The sequence below is a fragment of the Podarcis filfolensis genome (genome assembly GCF_964270895.1).
Source record: "Podarcis filfolensis genome assembly, chromosome: 1".
Lineage (NCBI taxonomy): Eukaryota > Metazoa > Chordata > Lepidosauria > Squamata > Lacertidae > Podarcis > Podarcis filfolensis.
Window position 1 is genome coordinate 89,226,991 of NC_139604.1, and position 23,462 is coordinate 89,250,452.

Genomic DNA, 23,462 nt, shown 5'->3' on the forward strand with positions numbered 1-23,462 from the left:
TTAGAATATTAAAGTGCCTATTTGTTAGCAAACCAAAACTGAACCATCCACGTTGCTTTATGTGGAAGTAAAAATGTCAAGGTTTTTTATGAGAAACATGAGCCTTGTACCCAGATATGCAAACCATGAAGAGCAGGCCCCTTAAAAAAAAAAAAGTCACATGATGACTGATTATTGCCAGCCATTAGCAAGACCGCTGAAACAGGCAAAAATGTCACATGATGTTTTAAATCAGGTGTGGGGAGCCTTGCTCAGCCCAAGGGGTGACATTCCCTTATGGGAAACCTTCCAAGGGCCACATGCTGGGAGAGGGGGCGGAGACCAGGGTGAAGCAATGAACATAAATTTTAATCTTGTACAGCAAGCTAGTTTCTTTGCACACTCCTTTCCTCCATCCAGAGAAGCAAGAGACATTATCAGAGTTCAAGGACACATTGCAGCCTAGTCAAAATACCTGGGGCAGTGAGGGGTGAGGCCTAGGGAGAATTCTGAGGGTTAGGCATAGAGGCCTGACAGACCACATTTAACTCCCTTGCCTGAGGTTCCCCACCCTTGTTTTAAGTAAGCAAACTGTCTCACAATTCCAGAAGTATAGCCTTTTTTTAAACCTGACCATGCCATAAACCTTTATCAACAAGTCTAGGAAGTCTAGAAAACAGTCCTGGAACGATTTGTGGCCTTAGGATTTGGATGGTTAATATTCACCAATGTAATAAATTGCCACACTTAGTTCTATATATGCTACCATGTATTGGCCTTACGCACATTGTGATTTGTTGGCACCACCTCGTGGCAGAGAAGCCTCATAACAGCTTTGTTTAAACCACCCATTGCTACTCGGAAGAGAAATGTTTGCTTGTGGTCTCAAACAAGAGCAGAGGTTGCCTGCATGACCTTCTGAAGAAATCTAGAAAAGGCCTGGGACAGCCCATGCCATGTCTTTTGCTGACACTGTACATGCATTCCATTTCTGAGAGGTTCTTTTATATCAGAACAGCACAGCAGGTTTGGATAGGAGTTGTGCACTGTTGACACAGGAAGCTGCCTTCCACCAAGTCAGGCCTGTGGTCCATTGAGCTCAGTATTGTCTATGCTGACTGGCAGCTGCTCCCCAGCATTTCTGACAAGCATTAACTACGCTTGGACCAACCTAAAAACATTTTTGTAGTTAAGACTGGAGAAAGAGAAGCTCACGGCTGAGAGGAGAGAGGCTGGAAGATAGCATGCATGGTTGGAAGAAGCTTTTAACCACAATTGTTTTTAGAACATGTTAACTCTTTTAGAATGTTCTTGCTTTTTTATTGTATATCTGTTTGCTACTCTGGAGAGGAAGGGCGACATAAATTCAGTAAATGATTCCCACGATCCCTTTGTTGGTGCCTGGAAGGAGACAGCAGGTGCTTTTACACGAGGGCTTATACAGCCAGTCCTCTTTCACTTTCCACACACAACCTATTTTTCCTTTATCTCAAATCCTGTAATCCAGGGGTGGGGAACCTTTGGCCCTCCATATGCTCTTGAGCTACAATTCCCATGGCCCACAATCATTTGCAATGCTGTCTGGGGTTGATGGGAGTTAGAGTTTAACAACATCTAGATGGCCACAGGTTTCTCACCCCTGCTGTAACTCCTGCCCATACTACAAATGCACAGGTGTTTTTTTTAACCTTCAAAGAAAGGCAAAAAGTTACCACTGTGTGGTTTCACACAATTTGCTATTTGTGTAAAAATGAGAGTACATAACATACAAACTTAATGTGGTCGCAGACCATCATGAGATACAAACATGCAAACAAAATAAAGCACATAAGACTTAAAGAAGAGAGGGATAAAAGAAAATAGTTAAAAGTGATTATAACTCACATAAACTTAAAGCAGATAGAGACAAAAGACAAGCAGTTAAAAGCAACTATAAGGGAGGGAATGTAAAGCAGCACAGGACTTACATTATGGGCCTTCAGTTTAGGCCTGGTTTGTGACACAAACAATCCTTTGACATACCGTATTTTTCCGTGTATAAGACGATGCTTTTTGCTAAAAAAAATTAGGCAAAAAAATTCACTATACACGGATAGTGAATGCAGAGGGGGGACATGCGATTAATGGCAGCAGCAAGCAGGAGGTTGGCAGTGGCGATTGATCGGGTGACTGGTGGTTGCAGCAAGGCCTGCTGGCAATTGGCTGTGGCTATTGGGCAGGCAATTGGTGGCTGCGGCAAGTGGGCGGTTGGGCTGTTGGTGGCGGTAAGCGGGCAGACAATTGGCAGCAGCAGCGAGGTGTGCGATCGGCTGTGGCTGTGGCAAGCAATCGGCAGTGGTGTAAGTGACCTCCCCCACCCCCCCAAAAAGCTAAACAACTTAATTTCTTAATTTTGAGTTAAAAAATAGGGGGCGTCTTATACAGGGGGGAAAATATGGTGTATCCATCATGGCAGTGCAAAATCTAGCAACTGAGTATGTGACATCTGGGTTTTCATACTAGAATAGTAGGGAGATACAAAGTCGTTCTGTACATCCTGGGAGTTTGTATAGTATAGGCAGGATGAACCTAGTATAATATTAGCAGTGAAACTTAACATGCTTGTTATTACATTAAACTTTTTTTGCACTATTGTACTGAGATTTTAAAATTGGCAGATTCAAGCCAGGAAGAGGCAATGATGAGGAGGGGCACATTTTAGGCAAGGTAGTGGTGGAGGTGCAGGCAGGCAATGGAAGATGTAGGGCGATATAGATAGAGCCATGGTCCTCAGCTACATCGCTGCCCACATCATCCAAGTCTCTTCCAAAAAAGGAGAAATGACAGCGTTATAGCAATTTCTGTATGCAAGGAATGTAGAGTACTCTAGCTGGAAGCCAAAACATTTGATTACAAATGGCCGAGAGATTAAGTGGGAGGTCAATGTCGGAACAGTTTATGAGCAGTATCATCCAAATTCTCTATGAAACTTGAGTGAGCAAATCATGTCAACTACAGAAGAAAAATGACCAGCATGGAAGCAGCCAGCATTATGTAGTGGAAGCATAGGGGTTCAATAGATCATTTAGTAAATTTCATTTGTTCTAGAATAGGGCAAGGAGGAACAAATTTCAAAGCCAGAATAAAAACACACTTGGATTGAATAGGACATTTCAGTGACAATAAAGGACAGCCCCATACAGAATGAGGATGGGAGACTGCTTAGTGATGCCCTCTTCACTAGCAGTTTTCAAAATAAAGTCTGGATAGACTATCACACTTGGAGCAGTTAATACTGCTAGATGATCCATAGGTTCCTTCCATTCTGAAACAAAGTGATTTGAGAAACATATACAGAGCACACGGATACATCAACAAATTGCCTTTAGTTGTGGAGAACTACTAGTCAAGGAACTACTAGTCAAACATAATTTTCAACATAAAAATGTGGTCCATGGAAATTGCAAATATGAACAGCCCAGGCAGTTCAAAACTTATAGGGGCTATCGGTGAGCTGTAGGGCATTAAGAACTCAAAGCAATACCACATGCAGTTAAAAGCCTCAAAGCCTAATACAGATCAACCTGCTGCTCCTCTCTGAACCAAAGCTGCTACAGATTTATGTTCAATCATGGTCATACATATATCCAGTTTATCTGAAATGTTTCAACAGAGAAGCTAATATTACTTAGCTTTATAAACTAAGAAAAAATACACATTTAGAGAAGTTTAATTACTCCACATTACTGTTGTGGGGGAAAAGACCCACTCAGCATTCTTTGCCTAATGCTGGGTGGGTATTTTCCCCACAACATTACCAAGCAGCAAGTTCAACTGTGAATTCCAGAAGGAGCTTCTTTCTGTCTTCCCACTTTCACAAAACAACACATAAGAAAGAAGAGTCTTACCTTTGGGGCTTGCGAATGTCCCAGAGTCCTACACCTTCCTTTGAGTTGGCAGTGGCGAGTAACCTGGGCTCCACTGGATTGAACATCACACTGTGAAAGGCTGATGGATAATTAGCCAAGCAGAAGGGCTCTGTTAACAAAACAAGATAAGATCAATTTACTTATAAAAGCACAACACCTCTTGTACAATGCTGATGGCTGGCTAAACTTTTTCTTAATGGGAAATTTGTCAACCCTTTCAAGAATTTATTTAGTGTTGGTAGTCAGGTTTTATGCAACTTTCCCTGGCATTAAACAATTCCCACACACTAATTTGTAATTTGTGGCTCAGAAATGTACAGTGCTAGTGTACTGATGAAGTAGTATCTACTACAGAAACCATTTTTTACTAAGTGGGAGATCTTGGAACTCTAACAGAGTGGAAAATATTTTAATTTAGATTTGTGTCTTATTGAAAGAGTTTTAAATAAATTACTTTAGTATAATCCATAAACATTGCATTTACTAGCACACAAAACATTGTGGTAGTCCACAAGGGAACTTCTCATAAGTTCTTGACATTCCATCTAATTAAAACTAGATTATGGCATTAAAAGTAATGTGACACTGAAACCATTTCAATAGAGTAGAGGTTTTTCAACAGTTTTATTTCATGAGTTTAATGTGCTACAACAAGCAAGTGTAGCTGCCCCATCGACATCTTAAGGCTGGAATTACTTGTCCAAATTGCCGAGAACTCTGAATCCCAAATATCTTTGCCAAATCCATACACTTTCCTTGTTACTCAGTTTCCAGCATTCCCGCCATTCTACCAAAAGCTTGTTTGTAATAAAATCCTTAATGTCTAGCATTTCTAAATATAGATCAAGATCTAGGATTCAATGAACAACTGCTTCCTGATTTGACCCATTTATTTTCATTCCCTAAATCATCACAGACAGACTTCACTCAGATGACAAAAAAAAATTCCTCATTGCACAAATCCCTTCACCACTGAAGACACCCATATTTAAAATTGTGAATTATCAGACACTGTGGCTGCAATCCTATCCACACTCAGCTGGGAATAAGACCCATTGAACATAATTGGTCTCACTTATAAGTAAATATGCTTAGGATTATGTCAAGAGTCAGATAAAATTATTGCCCCTTTGAGCTGTAAATCCCGTACCCAATGAGCAGACATTACAGTAAACCAAAGCGTTAGCATTATGAAAGAGAGCCAGAGGGAGCCTTTAGCTCAAATATTCCTCCCCTTTCTTTCAATGTGACTGATGTTGCAAAATATAGTTAACAAACCATAGTACATGACCTCAGATGACACAACAGGTTGTAGCTAAGCAAAAGTAGTTAAGCAAAAAATAAAGAAGGTGGAAACTTCTGAACTATTCATGCTTATGCTGAAGGAAGTCAGGAGCTGGGGGAGCATGCGACGCCAAGCTTCGCTGCAGCTTATTCACTGGCTGAGACAGATGGGAGTTGGGAGTCCAGCAAGCTCCAGAGGGACAGAGAATAGCCACACCTAGTCTACAGAAATCTTCAAACCTCAAGGATCCACAGATCCATCTTTATATTACAGGCAACTCCCAATTTATGTGTCGATTACGTTCCAAGGCACCACGCGTTTAAGTGAAATCGTGTATATTTGAAACATCATAGAAAAAGCCTGCAAACACCCTGTTCCACCCCTGCCCCATTCTGTGGCGTTTTCAGGTTTGGCACAATGTGCATACATCAGATGCATCTAAAATGGTCACTGCCTGTGTTTACAGGGACCTATGATGGAGATCTTCAAATATCTAAGAGCTGTCATGTGGAAGATCGATCAGACTTGTGTTCTGCTTTGCCAAAGGGCAAGATTAGAACCAATGGGTAGAAATTGCAGGGAAGCAGATTTTGGTTAGGAGGATGAGAAACTTCCTAATGAACAAGAGCTATTAGACAGTGATCAAGCTAAGCTGCCTCGGGAGGCAGCTCCCTTTCTACTCTACAACAAAAGCAACTCTGTTATGCAGAAATATATTCAAGGGCCATCTACTCCCCCCTACTCTCTTTTCACTAGTCCCTAAATCACTCACAGTTGGAGGCATTTTGTACCCATATCTATGGTATCCTAATAGCAGCTTCCAAGAATATCGTAGAAAAGATCTTATTTAGTTGAACTTTCAACTAAATGAGGAAATTCAAGAATTCACACATGGCTTCTACACAACCCCTGTCCAAAACCCAGCGAGTTAAATTCAACAGAGTCCTCTGCAGATCAATAGGCAAGTTTCCAGTTTACAAAGCACAGGGAGCGATTGTAAATGCTCAGCAAATCATTCCGAAAATCAGTGCATGAAAGGACTTAAAAGCAGAGGCAGGCAGACACAATTCATCCTTGGGCCTATACCCAATGAACCAGCCTATACAATACTAAAGTAATCTTTGGAAGCCGTCCTCTAGGTGACCCAACTTGGTTGTGATGATCTTCCTTTGCTTTTCCTGGACAGGCTTTAACATGTCATTAACATTTTATTCAGGTTTTCAAAAATCTTACAATTAACAACAGTCCTCCCTTCATCCCCCCCCCAATCCAATAAGATTAGTCCCCCCAACACAAAATTCAGTGCACTTATATTCCTAGGATTATGATGATTATTTTTTGGCCCAAGGTACAGATGTTTCATTTTCCCAGGCTTTTTAAATCTCCACTGATACTGGCTTAGAGTACAAATGGACCTGCTCTTTTATTCTTGTGGGAGTTTCATTTCATTTCATTGGTTTTTATTAGTGTCAGCTGCCCTAGAAATACTTGTAAAATCAAATAAGACTCCACCACAACAGGGATAAAGCAATCCGTTTCACCCTTTAACACACTCTAGAGATATGAAGTTTCTGGAAATCTCAAAGCCACGGGGCAGGGGTGGAAAGAAGACCTTTCCCCTTCAAGAACACAGAATACGGTAAATTCCAGGACGATTTAAATATATGCAATGCTAACTTTTGTATTAAACCTTCACTTGTTTTACTGCTTTAACAAGGAATGCATCATTTTAAGTTTGCATATAAAATTGCACTATTTAACGTACCGTATTTTGTGCCCCATAGGACGCACCGGCCCAAAAGGCGCACCTAGTTTTTTGGGGGGAAATAAAGAAAAAAAATTATTTCCCCCCCCAGGCGCGGGGCTGGGGTGGGGGAAGCCCGAGCTTCCCCCGACCCCAGCCCCCAGAACAGGCTGCTCTGCGCAAGCCGTGGGAGCCCTCCCGCGGCTTGAGCAGAGCTACCCGAAGTACTGACACGACTGCCCAGCGCGCTGGGGCTTCCGGATAAGAGGCAGCTCTGCGCAAGCCGGGGGAGGGCTCCCGCAGCTTCCCCGGAGCTACCCGAAGCCCCGGCGCGACTGCTGAGCGCGCCGGGGCTTCGGGATAAGAGGCAGCGCTGCGCAAGCCAGGGGAGGGCTCCCGCGGCTTCTGCAGAGTTTCCTGAAGCCTGGAGAGCGAGAGGGGTCGGTGCGCACCAACCCCTCTCGCTCGCCAGGCTTCAGCGAAAGCCTGCATTCGCCCCATAGGATGCACACACATTTCCCCTTCCTTTTTGGAGGGGGAAACGTGCATCCTATAGGGCGAAAAATACGGTATTTTAAAAAAAATTTACAGAGCAATCCTATGAATGTTTATACAGAAGTATAGTGGCACTTACTCCCAGGTAGGCACACATAGGCTTGAAGCCTCAGAAGTATAAATGGCTTAGTTATGTAGCAACGTGTCTGCAAGGTGGGAAGTTCAACTAGATGTGAAGGGTCATGCCAAAAGGACAGCATATGCCTCATTCTTCCTTCAGGTATCTCCAAATGAGATCAAAGATCACCAGAAGGTGGCAAGCAGCAACTCACAAGCAACTAAGGTTCTAGGTGTTCCCCTCATGAAGATATGAAGATGACAACACCTCCTAGGTGCAGAAATGCATCCTGAATTTGCATATTGTCTGTGTCTGCAGCATATATAAGAATGATCACTCTCGAAGAAGTTAAATCAGTAATGCTACACTGGGCAAGAGATTTTGGTTATAATATACAGTTTTCTTCATGGGAAAAGTTATGGAAAGAGGATTTGAAGTTTACAGCCTGCTGTTCGCTGAAAGAAAATTATATGAAAATGATGTACCGTTGGTATTTGGCACCTAGTAAAACTGCGTAAATGTTTAGAACCAGTTCAAATGTGTGCTGGAAATGTAAAAGGAAAGAGGGTACATTTTATCACATGTGGTGGTCGTGTGGGGTAGTAAAAGCTTTCTGGGAAATGATATATAATGAGCTGGAAAAAAAATGTTTAAGGTAACTTTTGTTTTAAAAAAAACCAGAGGCTTTTTTGTTAGGCATTTTAAGTGTGGAACTACCAAAAGAAAATAAAAGACTGTTTATGTATGCAACGACAGCAGCAAGGATGCTTCTTGTCCAGAGATGGAAAGAAGTACCGACCAGAGAAGAGTGGCAGGCCAAGCTGATGGAATATGCAGAAATGGCTAGACTGACGGGAAAGATCAGAAATCAGGAAGACCAAGTATTCTTAAAAGACTGGAATAACATTCTAACATATTTGAGAGACCATTGTAAGCAGCTGAAATTATTAGCAGGAATACAATGACACTTCTAAAGTAACATGGATTGTGGATACTATGATTATATAATAGATTACAGTAAAGCATTTCATTATTTATAAAAAAGAAAACATTTCAAAATAGTCCCCCCAACATTCCCCAAATGTTCATTTTTTTCTGTTGGAAAGTTTTAACCGTCCTCAGAAAAGTGGGGAGGGGGACTAGAAAGGTATTCTTTCTCCCTCTCCCTCTGTTTTTTTCTGGACTTTCACATTTCAGGACGAATTCCCTCCAATGAGAGAGCTCACCACCATTCACACTCAAACACAGCCCTCACCTCCCTGTGAAGACTCTCTGATATCCCAAATGAGAACTCTGCCGTCATCAGATGAGCTTGCAAAAACATTATCATTCACGGGACTCACGGAGAGCCCATACACTGCATCTTCATGGGCAAATACATCCAAGGTTTCACCGCTGAAAAAGACACAGACATCTGTTTTTCATCTTTCTCATTTAAGGCTGGGCAGGACAGTCTGCCAGGTAGCACTGAAAAATGTTACTTGAAAATATGTAAAGTCCATTATCCTGTATGAGTAGCAGTAGGTAGAAAATATAACAGTAGAGATTTGGAGATTGAACAGTGCAATCCTATACATGTTTACTAACACTGTCCCATTGTTCCAGGTAAATGAGGGAAGGGTTGTAGCCTACCCCTGCAATTGTATGCACACTTACTTGGAAGTAAGCCCATTGAAATAAGCCCAACCTATTGTGCATAGAATTGGGCTTTAAGTTAGCAGGAAATATCAACATACATGGGGCCTGGTATACAAAGTGAATATTTTTGGTCCTATACACCTGGCAGAACTTATTTCCCCACACCATCCATAAAAATCACTAGTTCTTTAAACTCAGATGTTTTAAAAACTGCTTGTGAATCTGCCCCCAGGGTAGGGAGGGTTAAATATAAAAAAGGAAAGAAAGCAAGCACATACATTAGGATCTCTCCAGATCAGGGTCTTTGGCTATTTTACATTATTTGGGAAGGCTGCAGCTCTAAACCCTGGAAATAAGCCCCATTTAATTCAACAGGACTTACTTCTGAGTAGACGTGGTTAAGATTCTGCTGTATAACTTAACAAACAAGCCTAGTGGCTCTGATGCAGTTTTTCCATAGTATGTTATCTAGTAACCATATCAAGGGGAAAGACAAGAGGAGGAAGATAAAATATCAGGAGGAGAAAGCAGTAAATAGAAGACAAACAAGAATGGGTGTTCGCATAGGCTTTCAGCCAACATGGTCAGGATTAGCCAACCTTGTGCCCTCCAGATGCAGCTCAACTGCCAACTCTCATTAGCCTCAGCAAGCATGGCCAATGGTTAGTGATGGCGGGAAATGGACTCCAGCAACATCTGGAGGTCACAATGTTGGCAACCCCTGTATTAGTGAAAATGTCATACAACAATCGGTTAGCATTTAGGAAACAAACACACACACATCAAGAGTGTTCAGGCATTGCGGAAAATGCATTTACCTGTCAACGTCATGGAGCAACACTTGTTCATCATTACCTAGATGAAGAAACAGAATTTTATAGCATATTAGTAATGAAAATTGAGAAATAATGTGCTTGCAGTTTTCATTTTGGAATAAAAAAAGATGAAGGAAAAAGATGAGCCTGCTACTTTTTTCTCATGGCAGGACAAGGTGTCCAGGGTAAAATTCCTCCCAGTTCCCTGCTTTCTTGACATGGACATACCCAGTAGCAGAAATGAGATGACATTTGTCCGGGAGAAGAAGTGCAGGGAGGAAGTGCTTGCTTGCAGTGGTAGACCTGGGGAGGTCTCAAATTTCAGTGGCGCCCTGTGCAACACCAAACTTCAGCGCTTCCCCACCTCTTGGACTCCATTCTATATCATAGTGGCAGCACCCTCCACCCAAGTGCTCATTCTTTGGACCTCCGCAATATCGCCCTCTGCCTGGTTCCAGGGTTAGGTGCTAGTCCCCATTGAGTGGGGGAAAGTGGCTGGGAAATAAGAAGCTCAAGCATTCCCCCAGCCTACTTACCCTCCTGGTCCTGCCAATGCCATCACATTACATGCTAGAGGAAAACACAGGATCAGGACTCCTGTTTGCTGCTCAACATTGGTGTTGCCTGTCTCTGAATCGACAGCCTAACTAAAGGCTGCCTAGCCTATGGCATGCCGGCCATATCCAGTCCCACCACCAAGATTTTTGTGACTGCCCCCCAAGACTACTCCTTAAATATTTATTTTTTTAACAACTTTTTATAGTTTTTAAAACATTACTGACAGCTCCTGCAGATCCCCAGCATCAAAACCTTCTGTGTGACCTTCCAAGCCCCCTACCACAGTTCTTCTCACACCCAGTTTGACACTCTGGGAATACCCACTCTGACATGCAGCTCCTAAAGGATTGATGATCATGGGTCAGTTCAGCCCCAAACAGGTTAAGCTATCCCAGCCTAGCTAAAGTCACATGATTTTTTTTTATCCAGCCCAAGCATACACTAGTTGCCTTTCCTTACCACATGCCCCTCTTGCATATTAAGTGTGATATAGCCCATCCACACAGAATGGATTTACAGGATAGGACAATCTTGCTGAGCAGAAGAACTTATTCTTCATCCTTGCTTGTCTATATTTATTCATGCACTCTTCAGTGCCAACCTGTTATGGAGAACTGCACCAGGGGTGGATGGTGGGTAGAGAAGTGTCCTGCTGATGTTCTCCTCCTTTTAAAATATGGTGGTGGTTATATGTTATCTGAGGCAGGCAGCATATTATACTCCAAGTCACAGGCAGCATCCAGCAGAGTCTCTGAGACTCCCACAGCCACTGCCCAAATAGCAATTCACAGGCTACCTGGGAGGAGGAACACCATTCTCCCCGATCCATAATATTATGCTCAGAAAAGGCAGCATTCTCTCTGCAGGGATTGTTGTTGGGATGCCAAGCCTACACAAGTGAAAGACCAAAAGTATACTGCAAAGAAAATAAATTCACAGAAAGGTCCTGAAACCCTAATTTTCCATTGAAGATGTTCCCCTTGAAGCTTTTCTTCCTTACCTCCAGAAAATACTCTGGTGTTGCCACTATTAAAAGCTAGGCAGAAGATGTTCGAATGGTGTTCCCCTTTCAGCTGAACAGGCTTGACTCTGGAGTGGATGGCTTGTTCCATATGCCACAGTAGAACTCGGCGGTCATCTCCACCTATGTGGGAGAGTGGAGAAAAACAGCACTATAAGCACCTGCACAACTTCTGCTGGAACCAGCATTTACAACATGAAGTCCAAATTACGGAGCCTCTATTGCTGTGGGACTACGAACAGCCCCATTATAAGGAAAATCTCTTAACTGTTGCTCAATGTTTTTCCAGAAAGAAGCTATCATATACTACAGTTGCATCATCTGTGATTAGAGACAAGAGTCAACATTACCACATATTGTATTTATTGCATTTATATCCTTCCCTTCCTCCAAGGAGCTCACTATTAACATATATGGTTCCCCTCTCCAAGTTTTTGTCCACAACAGCCCCGCGATGCAGAGTGTAACTGGCTAAAGTCACCCACTGAGCTTCATGGTCATGTAGGGACTTGAACTCCAGCTTCCCCGTTCCAAATCTAACCACCACATCATACTAGGAAACACTTTTCAAACATGCACCATGATTAAGTGAAAAGTTTTTAAGGTAAATTAGCTCCCAAAACAATTAAACCATGGATATCTGTGATGTGCTCAATGGAAGAAACAAAAGCCTACAAAATCCTCTCACAACCTCAGGCTACAATTTGAGGAGACTTGAGAAAATTAAGGTTTTACTACTGGGCTTGTACTTAATCTCCAATCTTGCCCTTTTAAGTAGACTTGTTATGAACTGAATATACTTGGATTTGTTTACATAGCTTGCCAGAATAATAAATCCAAGCAGCAAGTCCAAGGGTATACTTCTGAGCACATCTCATCTATTTACAGGCATAATTGTAACTCCTAACAGTGCTTCCAAAGATGTCCCCAAAGATGGAGTGTTTGGAAGTGAGCACTACAGGTCTATTTCAGCTTTTGGACATAGTTATAGCCCTAGTGTATCAACAACTGTTTGCCACAGGTCTATCTACTTGAACAAGTAACAGTATCACTCTATTCTGCCTTGGTCAGACCCCACCTGGACTACTGTGTCCAGCTCTGGGCACCACAGTTCAAGAAGGATATTGACAAAGATGACAAAGGGTCTAGAAGCCAAGTCACCCCCATTGTTCAGCCCAGACACTGAGATCCAGCACCAAGGGCCTTCTGGCGGTTCCCACACTGCAAGAAGTGAAGCTACAGGGAACCAGGCAGAGGACCTTCCCAGTAGTGGTGCCCACCCTGTGGAATGCCCTTGAGGTTGCCCCAGCTACTCTGGGTGGCTTCCAGCATATATAAAAACATAGTAAAACATTAAAAAGCTTCCCTATATAGGGCTGCCTTCAGATGTTTCCTCAAGGGACTCTCCTTTATTGGAGGTTTTCAGAGAGATTAGATTACCATCTGCCAGGGATTCTTTACTTGTGATTCCTGCCTAGCAGGGGCTTGGGTTAGAGAACCCTTGGGATCCCTTCCAACTCTAAAATTCTATGATTCTAGGTTGGCCATGTGTCCTACTGTACAGAGGACAGTGTACTGAACTGTAAGCTCCACGTATGACTGCTGGACAGAAGTCATGGGTGTGACCTTGGTGCACTGTTCTTCAAGGAATAGCTGTGTTGAAGAATTTGAGAGAGGCAGAGAGACTGGTGACCAAGGCCATTCGGGTGCCTTACCAGAGCCTGAACAGACTGAAAATGGTCCATATAATCCAGGGGTCGGCAAACATTTTTAGCCACAGGCCAGTCCACTGTCCCTCAGACCTTGTGATGGGCTGGAGAAGCGGTACCGGGGAAGGGGGAGCTGGAAGAAGAGGTGAGGGGAGCAAGTAGTCGTCCTCCCCACCCCCACCCGCTGCGCTTACCTTCCCAGGGGTCCACCACTGCTGCTTCTTCTTGTGGGTAGACAGAGGGAGCTCATCCGCTCCGCTCTCTGGCCCACAGGAGCACCAGGGCATCAGTGGCGGAGGGAAGATGAGTGGCGTGAAAGGGCTGGCTCCGGAGAGGAGCTGCTTAAAATGGCGCTCAGCCAGCCCAGCCCCCTTCCTCCTCTAGGCAGGGCGGGGAGAAGCCAGGAGGGAGGAGGCGGCACAACGGTGTGTGTGTGGGGGGGAATGGAATGGCACGGGGGGGGGGGAAATGGCACAGCCCAAATGAACAGAATCCCCACGCAGATCCACGAACAGTCTGCAGGCCAGATCCTGAAGGCAATTGGGCCTGATCTGGCCCACAGACCTCAGTTTGCCAACCCCTGATATAATCTACTTCTTCCAAGCACGCTTATAGCTGAACTGCCATGATGATCCTGAGCACCTTGCCTAACAAGGGACAACTAACAACTGGGTGATGGTTGCTTAACACTTCTGGGTCCAAGGAGGTCCTCTTAAGGTGGCACCCGAATGCCTATCTAAGGGCCAGTGGTACCTCCTGCACCTGTACTGAGGCATTCACTACTCTCTGCACCCACTGAGGTAACCTCCTCTGGCTCACCTGTATGAAATGCACTGGAAATATATTCCTCAGGAAAGATGTTAACATTGCACATAGAAATCAAGGGAGATTTCAAGATTTTTAGGTAGATAGGATTGAGCATTAGTTTGTCCGCTCTACCTCCCACCCCCACCCCCCAAAAATCCCAAACACATCCCAGTTAGGATTAAGAATGCTCAGTGGACACAAAATGCTGACTTCCTGTTGCCGAGGGGGCTGGACAAGGGGTGAGGGGGAACAGAATGGAGTGGAGTGGGACTTCCGGTCAGCGCCAGCAACTGTAATGGCGGATTTCCTCCGATCTCCGGAGGAAATCTGCTTCGTGGAGTTAGGGTTCTACCGCTACGGCGAAGCGGGGACCCGAAAAAAATCACAGGCGGGGAAGCCTGTGAACTGAAGGCTCGGCGGGCTCCATTTGCGTCCCCCCCCCCCCGCTGCAAAGGAGCCTTTTTAAAGGCTCCGGAACAGACCGGGGGTGAGCGGCGCGGAGCTGAGAGCTGTCTACCCGTCTCCGCGAAGCGAAGCCGCATGCCATGGTTGGAGAGCGCTGACTTCTTCCTTTGAACATTTGGACTAAAAGTAACAACCCGTGAGTAATACGGAATTTGGATATCAAAAATCTCCTTTGTGATTCGGCACGAGCGGGGAAGGCGCAAAGAGGAAGTCCGTCTCCCCCTTTTGTAAACATTTTAAAGCAAGGACTAGATAACTAAGGTTGAAAAGAACATCTTCTTCGTGAGAAGTTAAAAGTAATTAATTTCATGTTTTGGCAGTATAAGTGAATGTGCTGGAGGATAAGAGTTAATCTTGAGAGTGGAATTGCCACCCCCCCCCCCAGGACCCGGGAGCGATCCGTGAGGGAACCTGTTGAAGAGATATAGAAGACTTTGACAGCTGTCAAACTAGCTGTCAAAGCTGGGAGGAAAAAAAGAGAGAGAACTTTGTTTCTATTGCCTCGGCTGGTTATATTTGTTACATTTAGGTAACAAATTGTCGAAAACAAAGGAAAATAAAGGACTTTTGGATTAGAACTGGAAGGAATACTAAGTAACCAGTACTCCCCTAGAGGGGGCTCTGGGACATTACAGAATGGCTGTAAGTGGAAAAATACAGATGGAACTGGAGAAGATCTTTCTTCGTCTGGGAAAATTTCAAGAACAAAGCATTGTTTTGGCTAGAAATGTTACAACATTGAATGAAAAAGCAAATAAACTTGCGGAAATTGGAAGGGACTTGACTCAAGCCTCTGTACCAGAACAAAAAGACTTTGCATCTGAGCTAAAAACTCTTGCAGCTGAACAAGAAAAAATTTTTGAGAAACTTGAGAAAGTGGGAGAAGATACACATGACAATTTAGAGGGAAAGGAAGGAGGAGCTATAATGATGCAGAGGATTAAAGAGAGCCAAAGGCCTGTAAAGATGGACATAAAGGAAAAGACAAACCTGATTAAAGTGGAAGTTGGAATTTATGGGACACTTGGACTTAAAAGAAGTAAAAAACAAGATTTGGATTACAATTCTAAATATGGAGGCCTGGCAGGAAGAAATATGGACCTTATTGGGACAGAGCTTCAGAGAGGAAAGGAGAGAGTAAGAGTTTCTGGGACACTTGGACTTAAAAGAAGTAAAAAACAAGATTTGGATTACAATTCTAAATATGGAGGCCTGGCAGGAAGAAATATGGACCTTATTGGGACAGAGCTTCTCCGAGATTGGGTGCTTATTATAAAGGACTATCAAAAAAAACCAGCAGAGAGGAAAGGAGAGAGATTTAAGGGCCTCGGATGTGAGGTCACCAGGCTGACACCAGATAGATTGATGGACATCGGTTGGAGATCGGTTGAAACCGGGAAAGGCGGGGAGTGGGGTTTTGGGTATCCAAAGGCGGTACAAATATATTTTGTTTTTTCTTGTAAATATTTTGTTTTGCTATTTAGATTAAAATGGGGAATTCGTGAAATGGAAGTGGGATCGACTTTAGAAAAAGGTATTAAGAATAAGCTTTGATGCATTAAGATTGAGGTTTATGTTAAAATTGGTTAATTAAAAGGATTTAAATATAATAAGGTAAAATTTGGGGATAGGAACTTGTTGAATTAAAAATTGAATTGGAATACAAGAAGAGGAGATGTGGGGAAGTCAAGGAAATATGTTATTGAAAGAAAGCATTGTAACTATATGTGTTTTTTGTTTTTTTTTCCCTGTCTTTTTTGTTTTTCTTTAAATTTTTTGAAAATTTCAATAAATATTCTAAAAAAAAAAAAACAGAATGGAGTGGAGTGGCTGGATCTCTGAACAGAAGCAGCTCATGCTGCAACATTTCATTGTAGGGCCCCACTTATAATTCTTATATTCTTCATATGGAATTGGGCTGTTATTCCTTCTGTGACAGGGAGCTGCTCTAGGAAAGGAGTGATAATGTTTTCACACAGAGAAACAGTTCAGATATGAGGCTATTTGTACATCTTTCAAGATCAATATTGTGCCGAATTTCTCAGGAAGAACTCAGGACTTTTGTGGATTGATCTAGGAAAGGCAGATAGGAGAATGAGTAAGAATGGTAGAACCTGGAGATAGTCCAAATTTGAGAGAGAGAGAGAGAGAATGGGAAGGGTGGGGAAATCAAGAGAGCAAGATAAGTGTTTTGAAGAAAGATGTTGCTGGGGTGGAAAGAGAAAACAACAACTGTTTGATGTGGTCAAACCAGCTGCAGATAATTCTAGCAGAAGAATTCTGGGTTCAATTAAGAAGGTAAAGATTGGAATAGAAAAGACAAGTAAAAAGATAACAGTTAACATGAGAAGCCTAAGCACATTCTGTTCATTAAAATACATTGCTACACTTTTCATTAAGAATTTGTCTATATCAAGTAAAGAACTAACTGATTTACACTCTAATAAAATTAATAGCTCCAAATAAATAAAATTCGCTTTTGAATATTAGTACCATCTCCTTTTCATTTCTAAAGAATATAGACTGCTGCAAATTTACCAGTGGTTGTCATATTTGAAACCTGCTCATGTTTCACAGATGGGACAGTTATAACCAGAATATTACTTTAAGGTAAATATTCTAAGGTGTGCTTTTAAGGATGCATTGAATCAAGCCCTAGAAGTAGTCTAACCCTTTTATTTCATTCAGGATAAAGGAAATCTATTCACTTTAGAAGAGCCTAGTAACAAGTTTAGGAAGTGAGCAACTTTTCTGTCAAGTAGACAAAAGAGAGACACCATGTGGAATAATGGCTCATGCGTGACTAGGATGGAGCAGACTTAAGTTCAAATCCCTACTTGGCCATGAAACTTATTGGGGCAGTCAAATACACCCAGGCCAACCTACCTCACAGGCCAGTTAAGGAAGATAAAATGGAAAGAAGGAAAACGATGCTGGCAGAAGCTGTACTGGCAACCCGCCCCCCCCCCACAAAAAAAAATCACTTTACTGCAGAGAAAGCCTGTGTTTGATCTCACTGCAACAGTGGCATTGCGTCACCAAACACATATACATCATACAATCCATAGCCCGATAGGTGATTTTTGCACCCTGCTCTGCGCTCCTGGCAGGGGCCAGTTTCATCAACCCCTAGATACACCTCTGCATGCTCGCCACTCTGAACTCCTTAGAAGAAAGGTGGATTCAAATGTAGTAGAACAGCAGCAGTCAACAGACATTAAACATCAAGGAAAAACAAAGTTACCAAAGGAGAGCAAGATGGCAGCTGGGGAACCAAAGGTAACTAAAGATACAGGCCAGGAAAAAGTAGGCTTTGAGGAGGTATTTAAGAAGGATAAAGCGGTATGCCAGGAGGGACAGAACACCCCCCCCCAAACATCCATGGGTGGGCAGCAGGAGAGAATGAGTGCAATGATTGGAGAGGGGAGGGCAAACTGGAGGTTTTTAGACAATTGGTAAGAGTTGAATAACGAAGGTCAGGTGCAGGGATATCACCTGAACTAAGGCAGGAGATGGAGCAAGGCTACAGAAACATCTGAAGTTAAAGGCTTTGTACTAGATATGCGATGGGGATATGTATGGGGATTTCAAGTGAGTTGCCTCATGGTCCGACAACTGTGGAGGAGGACAAGGGTCCAATACATTTACTAGCTGGGCAGTTCAGAGAGTGTCTGCAAGTGAAACATCCTGTCATATTTGTACAGGGGGAAAAGGCTATACCTGCCAACAGTCCTCTTCTATGCAACAAATATTCCAAGTACCATAGTCTTGTGCATCTGGTCTCTAAATAAGATGTGTGTTTTCCTATATATTTCAACCTAATCATCCAAACTGCAGCCATACTCTTTTCAATGGAGAGCTCATTTTTTCCTTCGCTGCTATAGTGCTTAAGTTTCAAAAACCTTACAATTCCACATTTTTTGGATACACTTCTAGAACAAGTGAATGTTTGAAGCCAAAACCCAGTATTTGTTACAGTTCTGTACATAACATTCAGATATGCTCAAAAGTGTATGCTGCTAGTATGTTTTAATATCGATACTGATAAATAATTGAGAAATAAATAAATTATTAAAATATTAAATATTAAATAGTCTTATTTCTGCTATAGAGAGGGGAAAGGGTTTGCAACCAAGGCTAGTTTTATGCACTCTCCTGTCCTGAAAAATCATAATCCCACAGTCTATTAACCCTCTTCATTCACATACTGCATAGTACTCCATCCACCCCAGTTTTGGGAGCTGCAGCTGATGGAACCTGCAATTACCTAAATATGATTACTATGTATTACTTAGTTAATCACAACAAAGCGGCCTTTGAATAATATTAAAAATAGGGCAGGAGTAGTTTAGGATTATTGCCTCTTATTGGTAGATTAGCTTGTGTTTAAAAGTTGGTGAACCAATAATCAGGGACTAAAAACAAGATTCTAAAGGGTTAATCATATTGCACATCAAACAGCAGCTTTCATCCACACACCAAGGCTGGTTTTTTTTTATTGGGGTTGGGGCAGGGATGTAGACAACTTCCAGCATGAAACTGCTGTTTCTTTAAATATAGATCACACATCTGAAGTAGTGAGGACCCACTTGAAATCTCTATTAGCATGTCTTCTAAACTTGGAGCTTCCACAATAATGATGGGCCTTGAACTTGTTTATTTCTGAAAGCACTTTAGCTCTGGCATGTTAGTAGAATATGGAATATCCTGAGATGTAGTAAAGCAATAAAGATGTCATTTTCATCAAAACAATGAGTTTTGTGTTTTTCCACTTTAAAACCTCTCACGCTTCACAAAAACTGTTCCTTCCTAGCACCCACACTGTGTTTTTTACCATATGCAAATTTAAGTCACTTGAAAGCTAGACAAAATGAAAATTAGCTAATTTTTTTATCTGTTCACCTTAGATTAAAGCCCAGTTAAATCAAATGGAACATAATTATTGCTAGAACAGTAATAGCAGAAATACCCTTTGATATTGAGAGAGATTACCTTCCAAGCAGAGGACTATAAAGGGCTAAGCTATGGACTCAGTAGACAGCCTCAGGCAAATAATTTGTGCTAGTTTCCATTTCATATCTGAGAAGTGGAATCAGTGACCCTATCACAGCATGTTATGAGTGCATTGAAATATATTTAGGAAAAGGGCTACAGCTCCATAGTACAGAACACACTTTGCATGTAGAAGGTCCCAGGTTAAATTTCTGGATTCTCCAGGCAGGGCAGGAAAAGACTTTTGCTGGAAACCCAGGAAAACTGCTACCATTCAGCGTTGATGGCTCTGAGCAATATGGACCAATGGTCCGACTCACTGTAAGGCAGTTTCCTATATTTCCTTTATTATGCCACTATTCAGGATCTCAAAGCAATTGATAATATATATAAATACAACATTCAAAATCATCAGTCATACACTAAAATAGATTAACCACTCATTATAATAGATGAATACTCCTCCCCTACCCACTACATAAGCACACTCCCTAAAAATACTCAGGCAGAATGCCCGCAGGAGCTATAATTATGTTAGCATTCAAGTACCTGGTCCAAAAAAATATTGGTGCCAGGCAAGCCTTCCCGAGGAGAGCAGTTCACAAATGGGTGGGGGCATCCCTGAAAACACCCATGCTCTTGCTGCCGTCCTCCATATAAAGAGCCTCCGATGATGATCTTAGGATCTGGGGAAGCTCATATAGGAAGAGGCCATCTGCAAGCTGTTGGGGTTCTGAGCTGTGTAAGGCTTTATAGGTTAAAACCAGTCCTTTGAACTGGGCTTGGAAACAAACTTGGAGCCAACGCAGCTAGGCCAGATGTGGTGTTTTATGTCCAGATCACTGGTTAACGTTCTGCAGAAGCTGCAGTTTCCAAACAACCTGCAAAGGCAGCTCAATTTATAAAAACAGTAATGTAACCTAGAGATTACAGGAGCATAGGCTACTGATGCCAGGCTATGCCCATCCAGATGAGGCCGAAGCTTATATAAGGCACTTCTAGCCAGAGAGGCTTCTTGTCCCTCCAAAATGATTATAGAATTTAAAAGTAAAATGCCAAAACCCTTATTTGTGCTTATCTCAAATTAAAGGCAGTAGAAAGAGCAAGGTCCCCCTTTGCCTCAGTTTCCCTTTCTTCCTTTTGAAGAAAGGGTTTGCTGTGTCAGAATTGCCTTCAGACTGCAGATGCAACAAGCCTTCAGAGTGGAAAAAGAGGGAAAGGGCTCCTTTAACATTGATTATTAGTTACCCATTAAACAGGCTTCAGCCACTGGGCCACTTTCCAAGCCGGGATAGGTTAAAGAGAGAAGGCACTCGAGTGGATGAAGCCGCCAAGTGTGGGATTATAAATGGTGTAGAGAACCATTTGGTGGTAGTTATTCCGGATTAAGCATCCTTGTGCATCATGACTCTCCTATCCGTGGCCTACGTTTCCTCCTCGAGGGAGGTGCAGGCGAGGGCTGCCTCCCTTTGGCCACCTGTCAAGACACCCCCAGCCACGGCTGCGAGAGAGGGAAACCCCGACTCCGAAACACACACACGGGAGAGACACTTCGCAAGGGCTGCGATGTGCCACTCGCGTGTCGCCCTCCCCTCCCTGGATAGGCCATCGATTCCCAGGCCTGTCGCTATGAGGAGCTCAAGGAGAGCGAGGCCTGCAGCTCCCACTCAAGCCCCGGCCTGGAGTTAGCCATTTCCTCTCAGAGCGAGGAGCGGCGGCTATAGCGGGGCAGGCGGGAGAAGGAGACGGATCTGGCCCACCTCCCGGGGGTCTGCCCCTGATGCCAGGCGCAGATAGGGGGCGGCAGGCCGAAGGGGTTATTATTCCCTGGGCCCCGTCCTGAAGGGGCGCCTCCCTACGCCCCCCCCCACACACCGGGCGCAGCTCTCGCGTCAACTCCGAGGCTCCCCGACACCTGACAGCAGATCCCCTTCCCCATAAGGAAGCCCCCCCCAAACACACTCTTCCCCAGTTAAATTATAACCGGGGGGGGTACGAAACGAGTGCACTACCCCTTTCAAGAAAGGCGCTGCGCAAAATAAAATCACCCCGCAGTTTTAAAATAAACAAGTGCCCCCCCCCCGCAGTGCTGCCCCCTCCCTGAATTAGCCAGCTGCCTTCAAAACCACACACGCCCCATTAAGTGGAGGGGGGGGAAAACAACGGATCCTTCCGGATCCGGCCACAAAAACCGACCCCGGTCTCCATTTGGGATATGTTGCGTCTCTCGTTATTTACTTTTGTCATTTGCCCCTGGGATTCCTTCGGGTCTTTATCCATTTTGTTCCCAATCACCCCCGACACTAGGAGGACTAGGCAGCCAGTTATTAATATACATCGGCTTTTATCTCTCTCTTTAAAAAAAACCTATCAAGCCTCGCAGAGTAGCCGACACTTTCTGATTGGGAAGACGAAACTTCCACTCCCACAAACCAGACCGCCACCATAAACATGACTTGGGGTGGGGAACAAAAACAACCCCCCTAAAAAACCTGTCAACCATTTTAGATCTCTATTTGGGAAACATCGGGGGTGTTTGTGTGTATAGGAGGGAGAATACGCCTCTCAACGCCGCTATGGTCGTCTTCCGATGCGGGCTCGGGGATGCGGGCGGGGTGGGGGGTGGGGGAGAGAAGAGAAGAAGAAAATAAAAATTGGGGAGGGAGGGGGAGGGGTTGCATTACCTGAGACCAGCCACTGGCCTCCATTGTTGGAGAATTCAATGGCATTGACACAGCCGAAGTGGCCCAGGAGATCCTTCTTGTAGAGGTTTCTACAGCCTCGCAGGCGTCTCCTCTGAAAGTCCTGGGTGAGCAGGGGGTCTCCCTGCAAGCCCCTCTGGGACAAGAAGCCCACCACTGACCTCATGTTGCCCCCCAGATCAGCTCGCCTTCTCATGCTGCTGCTGCTGATCCCCCACCACCCCCTCGCTTGCTCGGCTGGCTCACTCCCTCTGCCTTCTCCCCGCCTCCCCCCCTCCTTCTTGTTATGGTTATGATGATTTTTCTTTAGCCAGCCATAGTAGGGGAGAGGTGTTAGACACTCCGTTGCTTCCTGATCCCCTTTAAACTCCTCCCCTGCCTCGCAGCGGCGGCGGCGGCGGCGGCGGTAGCAGCTGATCCACAGCTGCAGCCCCTTTCCTAATGCGATTCCTCGGCCGGCTGCTGCCCTGGACTGAACGTTGATCGGGGGTGTCAGTGGCTTTGGAGGTTTGGACTGTGGCTCTTGTCTCACTTGCCCCCGATCCCAGGCGGAGCCCCCAAACCCCCGCTTTTTAAATAAAGATAAGATATTTACGCTGCCTAACTTCTTATATCAGTCGCCTTCCCCTCCCCACAAGAACAATCTGCGGAAGTACATCCCTCTCCCGCTAGGGATCAACGTGTTATTGGATCCACTTTTATTTTAAGGGGCTGCAACAGCGGGAAGGCGCTAGATCGCGCTTGGGTGGGGCCAGAGGAGGGAGAAGGAGATGGGGGCGACGACGACGACGGTGAACCTGGAACTGCCGATGCACCTCCCTCGGGCCCTTCCTCATAATAATTTAAAGCAACACTTAATTATGAAGTTGGACAGACGTAATAAGAGGCAGCCAGGTTCAAACTCCCTGCTGGAGTTTGATCTCTCTACCATCACCAAAGCCCATCCGAGGACTGAAATCGGAAATAAGATTGATTTGCTGTGCCAACATTAGCCTCTTCTCCCTGAGCCTTATTAGAAATGAGGTGGAAGAAACTTTGAGGAAAGAGTGTGCTTCCCGGATTTTCTGGTTTCTTTCTAATCCATCTCTTGAGACAGTTGCTAGCATTTAATATATTCCCCCTAGATAAAATGGAAACATGATAAGTTTGTTTTGGATCACCAAAGGATCTTCTTAAAATCTCCAGTATTTCATCTGTTCAAAGGGCTTCTTAGAAATTGATTCAGA

General features: G+C 43.9%; 1 protein-coding gene across 4 annotated transcripts in view; it reads right to left on the reverse strand.

The window, feature by feature from the left end:
• DCAF5 (DDB1 and CUL4 associated factor 5) overlaps nucleotides 1–22,879 on the reverse strand; it is a 45,311-nt gene extending 22,432 nt beyond the window's left edge. Inside the window, exons 1-5 of one of the 4 annotated variants that reach the window (XM_083606423.1) lie at nucleotides 22,219–22,879; nucleotides 11,541–11,684; nucleotides 9,986–10,022; nucleotides 8,785–8,924; nucleotides 3,867–3,996 (exon numbers count right to left, since the gene is read on the reverse strand). In XM_083606423.1, coding sequence (XP_083462549.1) covers nucleotides 3,867–3,996; nucleotides 8,785–8,924; nucleotides 9,986–10,022; nucleotides 11,541–11,684; nucleotides 22,219–22,432 — 665 coding nt within the window. In that variant the 5' untranslated portion in view covers nucleotides 22,433–22,879. Of the gene's footprint in view, nucleotides 1–3,866; nucleotides 3,997–8,784; nucleotides 8,925–9,985; nucleotides 10,023–11,540; nucleotides 11,685–20,083; nucleotides 20,106–20,782; nucleotides 21,430–21,772; nucleotides 22,141–22,218 lie in introns of those variants that run through there. The other 3 variants (XM_083606426.1, XM_083606425.1, XM_083606424.1) reach the window with 3 other exon arrangements.
• Between the last annotated feature and the right edge of the window lie 583 nt (nucleotides 22,880–23,462).